The sequence below is a fragment of the Mangifera indica genome, chromosome 6 (assembly GCF_011075055.1).
Source record: "Mangifera indica cultivar Alphonso chromosome 6, CATAS_Mindica_2.1, whole genome shotgun sequence".
NCBI classification, from domain to species: domain Eukaryota; kingdom Viridiplantae; phylum Streptophyta; class Magnoliopsida; order Sapindales; family Anacardiaceae; genus Mangifera; species Mangifera indica.
Window position 1 is genome coordinate 7,833,167 of NC_058142.1, and position 12,304 is coordinate 7,845,470.

Here is a 12,304-nt window from a genome sequence, read left to right on the forward strand (position 1 = left end):
AAGTAATAGTCTTTTTATATAATTTGTTTATTTAAAATATTATTTTTAATTTTTAAAATAATAATTTTAAAAAATAAAATATAGAGATAAAATAATTATTTGACTCTTTAATACTGTCATTTTATTAATAAAATTTAATTTTAAATAAAAAAATATTAATTATATTTGATTTTGAATAAAAAATATTATTTATACTAATTAAGGCTGAAAGAAACGGTAAGAGTATACTTTGGAGAAAAAATGTAATTCACTATTAAATAAATTAAGGGAAACTTAGCATCCTCTAGAGATTTCTTTGACGACCTCTCTTAATTTACATATAATTTCTTTTTGGGAAATTGAGTTCTTACTACTTTTATCTTAAGCCCAAAAAATTATGTCCCATCTCAGGAATGTTGAAATAACAAAATTTCGCGCGTTAAGTCTATAAAATCCAAAAAACTCATATGTTATCTATTTCTATTTGTGTTTGTGTTAACTTTTTAATAAATTATTGATTTACCATTTTCTAATTTAATGATAAAAGCACCCTTTTAAATTAAGGCCAAAAGACTATTTCTTATCCAAGTTTAGATGTATTCTCAAAGTCAAATTTGTAGGATTTGAAAAGTTAAAAGTCTCATTCATACATTCATTTAAAATCTTAATTATAATTGGGGGTAAAATCTTTATTTAATAAAAAATTTTAAAAAACTAATGTTTTATTACGTTTGCTCTCTTCAGTTTGAAATCTCATAATTTCTCCAATTTGAAGTATGAAAAATCAACATTCCCCTATAGGGTTTGTAAATCATCATCGGAGACGATTGTTTTTGGCTACACTGGCTCTCCCTCTCGACTTAAATCTCCTTGTTGATCATATCTCAACTATTATTAAAACCTATTTTCTTTGACAAAGATAAAATCGTCTTCATCGAAGTGCCTTTATCTTGGACAAAGATGATGTTTTCGTCTAAAAATAAGACAATCGTTAGAGATCTCAACCGATGGTAATCTTTATCTAAGACAAAGTTCTTCGTCTTTCACAACTTCTCCGATGATTGTTTTTGAAAGAAAATTAGTTGGCCAGGTGGGCCAACCAACTTTTATATATAAATTTTTTTTTTTTATAAGGGTTGGCCGGGTGGGCCAACCAACTTTTATATATACAAATTTTTTTTATAATGGTTGGTCGGGTGAGCCAACCAACTTTTTTTTTTTTTATAAAATTGGTTAGCCGGTTTGTCAATAACTTGGCTAATCAATTTTCAAAAGTTTAAAATTTGATTAAAATTGCTTGATGGAAATCACTGTCATACTTTAACTAAGAAGGGTTTAATGAAAATCACTTTTCTCTTATATAGTCTGTATTTAAGAAATAAGAATTTAATAAAAAACACCCTTCTGTTTTTTGCATGTGAAGAGTTAGTGAGGTGTTTGCAATTGAAAAAGGTTTCATCTCACTAACCATGGCATTTAGGATTTGTGAGCACAGATGGCTTCCACTTTAAATCGAATTCTATTTTCTAGCCCTTGAAATTGGGTAGCGCATGGAAATGACAAAGGTAATTCTAAAATTTGAAATCAGTTATGACTAGCAGTTCCTAAAAATAGTTTTGACTAATAGTTCTTGAAAATTTGCCGACTTCGATTCTACAAATTTGGCTAACTACAAATACATAATAAAAAAGTGATTTTGACTCACTGTTTAGACTTGTGGTGCTCCGCCTTTGTTGACTGATTCAAACAAATTGGCACAACATAAACAAGAACACCCATTTCTGTTTTGATCAGTTTCATAACATCTTTCATTATGGCTGAATTCCTTGTGCAGATGGTGTTGGAACAACTTGCTTCAATGATTCGTCAACCAGCGGAAGGAGGGATTAGGCTGATTGCAGGTGCTGGCCAAGAAGTTGGAAGGCTTCAAAGCAACTTACTGTCCATTCAAGCTGTGCTTGATGATGCTGAGAACAGACAGGCTAAGGATAACGCCGTGAGAGTTTGGTTAACCAAGCTTAAAGACGTGTCTTATGACATTGACGATGTGTTGGATGAGTGGAACACGAAGCTTCAGAAATTGAAAATTAAGAAAGCTGAAGCTGCATTTAATCCAGTGAAAAAGGTATGTTCCTTCATTCTTCACTATCTCGGTTGTAGGCCATTGGTTATGCGCTACCACATTGCTGTCAAGATAAAAGATCTTGATAGAAAACTTGATAGTATTGCTAAGGAAAAAGAGACGTTCAACTTTAGATCAATGACAGAGGGTAACAAAGAAATAGAGCGACCAATGACAACCTCTATTGTTGATTTAACAGAGGTTTATGGAAGAGAAGGTGATAGAAATACAATTGTAGATTTATTACTGAGTCAGAGTAGTTGTATGCAAGATCTTTGCATCATCTCTATAGTAGGGATGGGAGGAATTGGTAAAACTACCCTTGCCAAATTAGTTTTTAACAATGATAAGGTAAGCACTCATTTTGAGAAAAAAATATGGGTATGTGTTTCTGAGCCATTTGATGAGCTTAGGATTGCCAAAGCAATTCTTGAATCTCTTACAAATAATGCACTAAACTTACATGAGTTAGAAACCGTGGTGCAAAACATACATCAAATTTTATACAGAAAGAAGTTTCTTCTTATCTTAGACGATGTATGGACTGAAGATCCAAAAAACTGGGAAAATTTGAAATCTTCTCTTACATGTGGTTCTCCAGAAAGTAGAATTTTGGTGACCACGCGAAAAGAGGAAGTTGCAAATGTCATAGGAACCACCAAAATTATCTCACTAGGAACACTTCTTGAGGAAAAGTGTTGGTTATTATTTAGTCGAATTGCTTTTTTTGGAAAAACCATTGAAGAATCTAATGAATTGGTGGAAATTGGTAGGAAACTTGTCCAAAAGTGTAAGGGTTTGCCGCTTGCTGTAAAGACTTTAGCTAGTCTTTTGCGTTATAAAAGAACTTTTGATGAATGGCAAAATATCTTAGGCAGTGAAATTTGGGAAATAGAAAAGGTAGAACAAGAGGTTTTTCGACCTCTACTATTAAGTTATTGTGATTTGCCCTGTACTTTGAAAAAATGTTTCTTATATTGTGCCATTTTTCCAAAGGATTACGAAATAGATGTAAGAGAATTGATTAGGCTATGGATGGCCCATGGTTATGTGAAGTCAAAGCCAAATGAGGATATGGAGTTAATTGGCGGAGAGTATTTTGATACCTTAGCAATGCGTTCTTTCTTTCAAGATTTTGACAAAATGACTTCTTGTAGTAGAGCAGAGCTTTGCAAGATGCATGATATAGTACATGATTTTGCTCAATATCTTACCCAAAATGAGTGTTATGCAATGGAGGTTGCTGGTGTTGGGGAGCTAGAATTGGACTCTACTTATGATAGAGTTAGACATTCAATGATAAAGATTCAAGAAGGGGCCTCATTTCCTAGCTCCATATATACTAGAAAGACTTTTCTACGTAGCCTTATGGTTGATTGTAATTATGGTACTAACCACCCTAAGATAGTTTTGTCCAAATTAGTTGATCCGTTGGCATATTTAAGGTCACTATCTTTGAAAAATTGCTCCATCGAAGAAATTCCTGTAGAAATAAAAGGGTTAATACACTTGAGGTATCTTGATTTGTCACGAAACCATAATATAAAAAAATTGCCCGAAACATTGTGTGAGTTACACAATCTACAGACCTTAGACATTACTTGGTGTAGTGGTCTCAAAAAACTACCTCAAGGGATGGGAAATTTAATTAACATGAGATATTTGTTGAATGGGGAAACTAGTATAAGTTACATGCCAAAAGGTTTAGAACGATTGACCGGTCTACGAACATTAGGAGAATTTGTGATAAGTGATGGCAGTTATGGTAGTAAAGCATGTTCCATTGAATGTCTTAGAAACTTCAAAGGCCTTCAAGATCTTGGTATAGAAGGCTTTGGAAAGTTGACAGATGCAGCTAAGGTCAAGGGAATAGAATTAATCAATAAGAAAAACCTGCGTGGTTTGAGTCTAAGCTTTAAGGGGAGTAACAATGAGGGGCATGATTATGAAGAATTTCTTGAAGCGTTGCAACCACCCCCAAATTTAAGGACGCTATGGCTGCGAAATTATAAAGGCAACACTATGTTCCCTAATTGGATGGTGTCATTAAACAAATTGAGAAAGTTATGTTTGGTGAATTGTATAAACTTTGAGCATTTGCCTCCTTTGGGTAAGTTATCATCCCTTGAAATTCTTATGATATGGGGAATGAAGAGAGTGAAAAGAGTGGGTAATGAGTTTTTGGGAATAGAGAATGATACCACATCAGCATCTTCATCAGTAATTGCTTTTCCAAACTTAAAATTTCTAATGTTTGATGATATGGAAGACTGGGAAGAGTGGAATTACAATATTACGAAGAGAAGAGACGGAGATATTACAGTCATGCCATCTCTTAAGACCTTGAAAATTTCTTTGTGCCCCAAATTGACATCACTGCCTAACCATCTTCGTCAGATGTCAACGTTGAAGAAGGAATTTTATAATTGTCCTCTTCTCGACGAACACAGAACCGATAACTCATCATCATCTTCAGCAAGCTATCAACTGCAACAATGATGCTGTATATGCGCAAAGATACCAACTTTGAATTCTCAAACACCTAGGGATGCCATCAATGTAACTCGCAGGTGATTTCCTCTCTTATTTTTTTAATAGTAATTTAATTGTATTCTTTTTAATTTTTGGAATAAAATCAAGTAATATTTAATACTTGTACCATTGCAATTGTAAAAACCAGGAATTTTAAAGCTACATATTCGTACATTGATTTTTCATGGTGGATGTTCACTGGCAAGAAGGATTTTCCTTTTTCTGCAAACGCAGCATTGATTTCGCATTTCTGAATTGACAAGACCATGAATTCTCAAGCAGCTATTGCCGCCTTTACTCTGGTAATTTTCTCTTCAAGAAGTAGATAATTTAAGATACATTCTATGTTATGTTAGTGTATAAATGTAAGCAATAAGATAACGTTCGGTAATCTTAAGTTATGTCAAGTGCCTGAGCTTTAAATTTATAGTATCACATTTTCCTCATCAGTTATTAATATCTCCAAATTGAAATCTCTCTCTAATATTTGTCGAAATGGAGGAAGCGGAGATTAGAATGATGAGACTTAGACCTTGGTAAATAATCTTGCTAGCCTCAAATTAAGGTCGCTGACAAGTCATCTTGTTATATGGCAACATTGGAGAACAGGATAAGTGGATGTCCAATACTTTCATCAATCTCCACCCAATACTAACCAAGATCTCCCAGGTTCTTTCTGAACTTTGATTTTGCATATGTGCAAAGAGATAACCTTCTGAATTCTCTAAGGGCTACAGTTGCCATCAGTTCACTGGTAATTTCTCTCTTCTCCTTTTACTCTGTTTTTGTCTTTATTTCACAATGTAAACAGTCAAAGTATTGAGTGAAATCCTATGCTTTGTTATTTTTAAAACAATTGAAGCTTTTATAACCTTAATGAAATCATTAAGTGTCTTGGTAAGTAATAAAAAATATCATATTGAATGTTTTTCTTTTGTTTTTAAGCTGAAGAAAAATAGTTGTGCACAAGTATTAAGAAATCTGATACCATATGTTTTTTCAGGACTTGGAGTATTGCAGAGTCTCCTCAATCAGAAATTCTGTTTCATTGTAAGATTCCTATGATGATTATATCATTAAAAAACACTAGTAACACCCCTAGATTCTCATCTTTGTTTAAGTAGAACAGTGATGAATCTACTTTAGAGTTGTTGAAACACCATGTGGTAAGTGCTTCCTTTAGTTTTTGATACCAAGCCTTAGGAGCTTGCTTCAGTCCATTGAGAGCCTTATGAGTTTACACACATAGAGTGCTTGGTATTTTCTATTAAGTGCTTGAAGGTGCACTTATATGCAGTGTTTTCTGGGATTAATTATTGAAAATTAAGTTTGATTTGAGTGACTATGCTTAATTGTGTTATAAATGTGTTTTCTGGAATCATGGGTGTATTTTGTGTGTTTTCATGTCTCAATTGTTCAAAATGATGTTTTGATGAAAAATGACGCTACAGAAGAAATTGATGATGAGTGAAAACAAATGGATTGAAAATCAAAGTTGAAATGAAGAAGATGATACATTTCAAAGAGTGGATTCTCAGATTTTGAGTAGACGAATCAATACCTTCACACAAAAAAGTGATGTTGCAACATTTTAAACTCATATTTTTTCAGGTGGAGTTATAAGAATTTTTTGCACAATTCGTTCCTCTAAGAAAACTATTCTAAACAACTTCACTTGGTTGACTAGGCTTAACAACCTGTCAGAATAATCTTTTTATGTTTTCTGTCTCCTTTATCTTTGCATTTCAAACTCTCTGATCAAGTTGAGCATTTGCATGTTTTCTTTCATTACCCTGGTATTCCTCTTTAAGGTAGTCCTGTATGTCTATTTCAAACATTAGGTTCATGATCCTTGTGAATATTGTGCTTAACACAGTAGAAAATAGACAAGCGGCAGCTTTGTATTTCCTGGTCTTCCTTTCTTTGTGGTATTTGAGTTGAGCCATTGTAGGATTTTCTCCCAAAGGTCTAATGCATCAAGATGTCATTCTGACAGCCTAAGCTTGATAATTATCACCATCAAACAATAGCGGTGTAATAGATGAGAAAGTTTTATCATTTTCCATTATTTGACAACTGTTATGATTTTGGTTTAATGTTTATCTTTTGGCTTGTGTTTATGACCTCTTTCAACTCACAAATCCCTCAAGATAATCGCTTTGGTACCAATTTGTTGTTGTATTGCACTGAATGAAAACAAAACAAAAAGAAAGAATTTTTATGAAGCACAAGAATTTTGGGACTGGAAAATTAGTAATATTATCTTGATTCAATGCATATCCTTAAATACAAAAAATTTTAAACGGAAAAACTAAAAAATGTCTTTAAAAATAAACAACTAACTTCCTAAAGGCTTTCCTGGTAGACTTATTTTTCATTTACAACCTAACAACATCTCAGTTTTACGTATCAGCAGATCTATCAACAGCTTGCAATTTCAAGTCACAGGATGTAATTTTCAAGAATTGTGTTGTTCAACCATTTTTTTGGGGCATCAGATGAAAAATGAAGATATCCTTGTGTGCCTGTGGCGCTAGCCAGCAAGGTAGTGTTGCTATCTTTTCAGATGTTAGGACTGACCTGTTTTAGGAACTTTGCTATTTCTCGGGTTCAAAATTTCAAAGCATATTGTTATTAATCAAGAACAGAAGTTCACATGCATATTCTAATTCAATTCCATATGTTTTTTCTAGTTGCAGAACTTAATGGCATAGTAATGTTGATCAAACTGTCTCTTCCACCAACTGGCATAAATAGAATGTTCCAAGCATCTTGAGTCACCACTCTTAAATGTAAGGCTAAGGCCAAACTTGCCATCTTCAGATAATGCTGGATATAAAATCAGGTACTCTCCGTTTCCATCACCACTTGTTCTCTTTATTATCATCACTACATACCTGAAAACCATACCCTTTTGTTCATACATCTTGGTAATCTTTTCATTTCTCACTTCAGGAGTTCTTTCTCCAACTTCTTGTAGTCTTTATGGTTTGAAATGCAAATTCAATATTTTTGCAAATTATTACACATTTTATTTAAGTTTTTAGGCGTTTGATGATTGATGAATAGCCGTTGCTAACAAACTTCTGAAACCCCACAATTGAAATTCTCCTTTTCTCCATTTTTTATGGGTTAAATGAAATAGGACTGAAGTTTTTATTTTTCACATGTACTTCCGTTCATTTCTTTTTGTTACCATTGCATTGACTCCATCCATGTCGTGTATGATAAGAATGTTAATCCTTCCACAGCAGATAAGCATGGAGGTGTTGGAGGCGATCAAATTTCTCAGGTTTGCTCTAGTCTTACCCTATTTGTCCCTCTGATTTCAGTTTGCAAAGGCAGTTTTCTTTATCATATTCACATAAATTTTTTGATTTTGTTTCAGATTAAGCTGCAATGTCCAGACGAGTTCTTGATCAGTGTGAGTGGCAACTACAGTGGTTTACGGTAGCAGCCTTGTGATCAGATCACTGACGTTGAAGAGCTACAAGAGAACCTATGGTCATGGAGTTGAAGAAGAGACCCCATTTACTTTCTTAATGGATGGAGGGTTGGTTCTGGGTTTGAAAGGAAGGAGTGGTTGGTATCTTGATGCAGTTGGCTTCCATTTATCCAATAAACAATCAACAAGACTCCACAAGGGCCAGAAGAAGTTTCAGATACTTGCAAGTAAGGCTTCAAAATAGTCTGCTACCAAGGAGACTCAGAAACTCTCAGATTTAACACAGAGTATGACTAAGATGTATTATGAACCAATACTCAAAAGGGTGAACACTTGCATGGAATATATATTTAATTCATACAGCATATATCTTGAATAAAACATAGCTTTATTCAAGAAGCAGCCTCAACTATAAATATGCATGTAACTATTTGTCAATCACAAAACTTGAAATCAAGGTATTTTCATGCAGTGGAAAAGAAGAGCATCAAGACATTCCCAAACCACTGCCACTAGAAAATTCAAAAGGTAACAAAGTATAGAGAATATGTGAACTGGAGAGGATGAAGTCGAATATGGGGGCATTTTATATCACAGGCATACTATCTAGCAGAATCCGGAACAGGCTAGGATACCATATCTTTGTAGGAAAGCATCAACTTTGTGAGCATTTGGACCTCAAGACAGTCATATCATGTACACGGTTCATCCACTGTACTTCCAAGTTCCAAACCCAATACTGAATTCCAATTCAGTTATTAAAGAAGATTGGAAAAAAACTAGACAGGGAATCTGCACTAGTTATTTTAAGGAAACGCGCTAACATATGTCTTTATCAAATAGCTTTGAAAGGAAGGAACAAAATTATGAACATAAATAAATTGTATCAATAATAAAATTATGTATATCTATTTTAAATATATAAATATATATATATATATTTAATATGTGTTATCAAATAATTAATTAATTTTAAATTAAAAATAAAATAATATATTATTATATAATAATCTATATAAATATGTATAAATTTATATTTTTAAAATAGGCATGGGTATCATTACTCTCCAATTAATTGAAAGACGAGAAATGTAATATTATTTAAAAGAAAATAAAGCCAGTGTAACATTTTTTAAAGACTAAAGTGAGGGGCCAATGATGCTCCGCCTTTGTTGATTGATTCAAACAAATCGCCACAAAATAAAGAACACACATTTCTGTTTTGACCAGTCTCATAACATCTTTCATTATGGCTGAATTACTTGTGGAGATGGTGTTGGAACAATTTGCTTCAGTCACTCGTCAACAGGCAGAAGAAGGGATTAGGCTGATTGCAGGTGCTGGCCAAGAAGTTGAAAAGCTTCAAAGCAACTTCCTGTCCATTCAAGCTGTTCTTGATGATGCTGAGAACAGACAGGCTAAGGAAATCGCCGTGAGAGTTTGGTTAGCCAAGCTTCCAGACGTGTCTTATGACATTGACGATGTGCTGGATGAGTGGAACACGAAGCTTCAGAAATTGAAAATTAAGAAAGCTGAAGCTGCATTTAATCCACTGAAAAAGGTATGTTCCTTCTTTTTTCACTATCGCGCTTGTAGGCCATTGGTTTTGCGTTATGACATTGGTGTCAAGATAAAAGATCTTGATAGAAAACTAGATATTATTGCAATGGAAAAAGCAAGGTTCAACTTTAGATCAATGGCAGAGGGTAACAAAGAAATAGAGCAACCAATGACAACCTCTCTTGTTGATTTAGCAGAGGTTTATGGAAGAGATGATGACAAGACTGCAATTATAGATTTTTTGCTGAGTCAGAGTAGTTGTGTGCAAGACCTCTGCATCATCTCTATAGTAGGGATAGGAGGAATTGGTAAGACAACTCTAGTCCAATTAGTTTTTAATGATGATAAAGTGAACATTTATTTTGACAAAAAAATATGGGTATGCGTCTCCAAGCCTTTTGATGAGCTTAGGATTGCCAAAGCAATCCTTGAATCTCTTACAAATAATGCACCGAACTTATATGAGTTAGAAACTGTAGTGCAAAACATACGTCAACATTTAGAGAGAAAGAAGTTTCTTTTTGTCTTGGACGATGTGCGGATTGAAAATCCGAAAAATTGGGAAACTTTGAAATCTTGTATTATATGTGGTTCGATAAAAAGTTGAATTTTGGTGACCACACGAAAGGAGAAAGTTGCGAATGTCATAGGAACCACTAAAATTGTCTCACTAGGTGCATTACCCGATGATAAATGCTGGTCATTGTTTAGTCAAATTGCATTTTTTGGAAAAACCAATGAAGAATCTAATAAATTGATAGAAATTGGTACGAGACTTGTCCTAAAGTGTAAAGACTTACCTCTTGCTGTAAAGACTTTAGCAAGTCTTTTGCACTACAAAAGAAAATTTGATGAGTGGCAAAATATCTTAGAAAGTGAAATTTGGGAATTAGAGGAGGTTGAGCAAGAGATTTTTCGTCCATTATTGCTAAGCTATCATGATTTATCCCCTATTTTGAAAAAATGTTTCTCATACTGTGCAATTTTCCCAAAGGATTATAAAATAGAGAGAAAACAATTGATTTAGTTATGGATCGCTCAAGGTTATGTGAAGTCAAAACCAAATAAGGATATGGAGTTAGTTGCTGCAGAGTATTTTGAAACCTTAGCACTGAGTTCTTTCTTTCAAGATTTTCAGAAAAATGCATATGATATTAACATATGGTCTTGCAAGATGCATGATATAGTACATGATTTTGCTCACTTTCTTACCCAAAATGAATGTTATGCAGTGGAGGTTGCTGGTGCCGGGGAGCTAGAACTGGATTCTTCTTATGATAAAGTTAGACACTCAATGATAAAGATTCAAGAAGAAGCCTCATTTCCTAGCTCTATTTATACTAGAAATACTTTTCTACGTAGCCTTGTTGTTGATTGCAATTATGGTACTTACCCTAAGATAGTTTTGTCCAAATTAGTTGATCAGTTGACATGTCTAAGGTCATTATCTTTGAATAAATGTTCAATTGAAGAAATTCCTCTTGAAATAAATAAATTAATACACTTGAGGTACCTTGATTTGAGTGAAAATAATAACATAGAAAAATTGCCTGATACATTGTGTGAGTTTTACAATTTACAAATCTTAGACATTAGTTGGTGTGGAGCTCTCAGAAAACTACCTCAAGGGATTGGAAACTTAATCAACTTGAGACATTTGTTGAATTGGGGGATTAACAATATACGTTACATGCCAAAAAGTTTGCAGCAATTAACTGGTCTACGAATCTTACTCCTATTTGTTATTAAGTGAGAGAAGTTATGGTAGAAAAGCATGTTCTATTGAATATCTTAGAATCTTAAAACACCTTCGAAAATTTGGTATAAAAGGTTGGAAAATTTGATAGATGCAGAAAACGTCAGGGGAATAGGATTCAACAATAAGGAAAACTTGCGTGATTTGGATGTTGACTTTGAGGGGAGTATGAATGAAGTGCATGATGATGAAGAACTTCTTGAGGCATTGCAACCACATAAAAATTGAGAGATTTTATGGCTACGAAATTACAGAGGCAATGCTATGTTCCCTGTTTGGGTAACTTACCATCAATTATTTGCCTCCTTTGGGTAACTTACCATCCCTTGAAATTCTTTTGGTAGTTGGAATGAAGAGTGTGAAAAGAGTGGACAATGAGTTTTTGGGAATAGAGAGTGATGCCATATCATCATCTACATCAATTATTGCATTTCCCAAACTGAAATTTCTTTCCTTCTGGAGGATGGAAGAATGGGAAGAGTGGAATTATGATATCACTAATAGAGTAGGAGATATTTCAGTCATGCCATCTCTTAAGACCTTGGAAATTTCGGGCTGCCCCAAGTTGACATCACTGCCAAACCATCTTCGCCAGATGTCAACTTTGAAGAAGGAATTTTATAATTGTCCTCTTCATGACGAATAGAGAAAACTGATAGCTCATTATCATCTTCAGCAAACCATCAACTTCAACAATGATGCTGCATATGTGCAAAGACACCAACTCTGAATTCTCAAACACCCAAGGTTGCCATCTATGTAACTTGCGGGTGATTTCCTCTCTTTTCTTTTCTAATTAGTAATTTAATTGCTTTTTTTTTTAAATTTTTGGACCAAAATCAAGTAATAGTTAAAACTTATAACATTGCAATTTTGAAACCAGGAATTTTAAATCTACATTTTCGTACAT

General features: G+C 33.8%; 2 protein-coding genes across 3 annotated transcripts in view; both read left to right on the forward strand.

The window, feature by feature from the left end:
- Nucleotides 1-12,304, forward strand: part of LOC123218267 (putative disease resistance protein RGA3) — a 48,372-nt gene that overhangs the window by 35,050 nt on the left and 1,018 nt on the right. The gene's annotated exons all lie outside the window — the stretch shown is intronic.
- On the forward strand, nt 1,603-8,474 carry LOC123218266 (putative disease resistance protein RGA3). 2 transcript variants are annotated; one of them, XM_044639580.1, is made up of 7 exons: nt 1,603-4,671; nt 4,782-4,935; nt 5,243-5,387; nt 5,637-7,178; nt 7,327-7,478; nt 7,885-7,925; nt 8,022-8,474. In XM_044639580.1, exon 1 carries the CDS (start codon nt 1,793-1,795, stop codon nt 4,598-4,600), a length of 2,808 nt encoding a protein of 935 aa, XP_044495515.1. In that variant the 5' UTR covers nt 1,603-1,792; the 3' UTR covers nt 4,601-4,671; nt 4,782-4,935; nt 5,243-5,387; nt 5,637-7,178; nt 7,327-7,478; nt 7,885-7,925; nt 8,022-8,474. The 2 variants fall into 2 exon arrangements, with proteins under 2 accessions (XP_044495515.1, XP_044495516.1); XM_044639581.1 differs by having other exon boundaries at nt 7,888-7,925.

Bases quoted from the DNA above. Each gene is read 5' to 3' on its own strand.
- LOC123218266 (XM_044639580.1), top strand. From the start codon at position 1,793: ATGGCTGAATTCCTTGTGCAGATGGTGTTGGAACAACTTGCTTCAATG.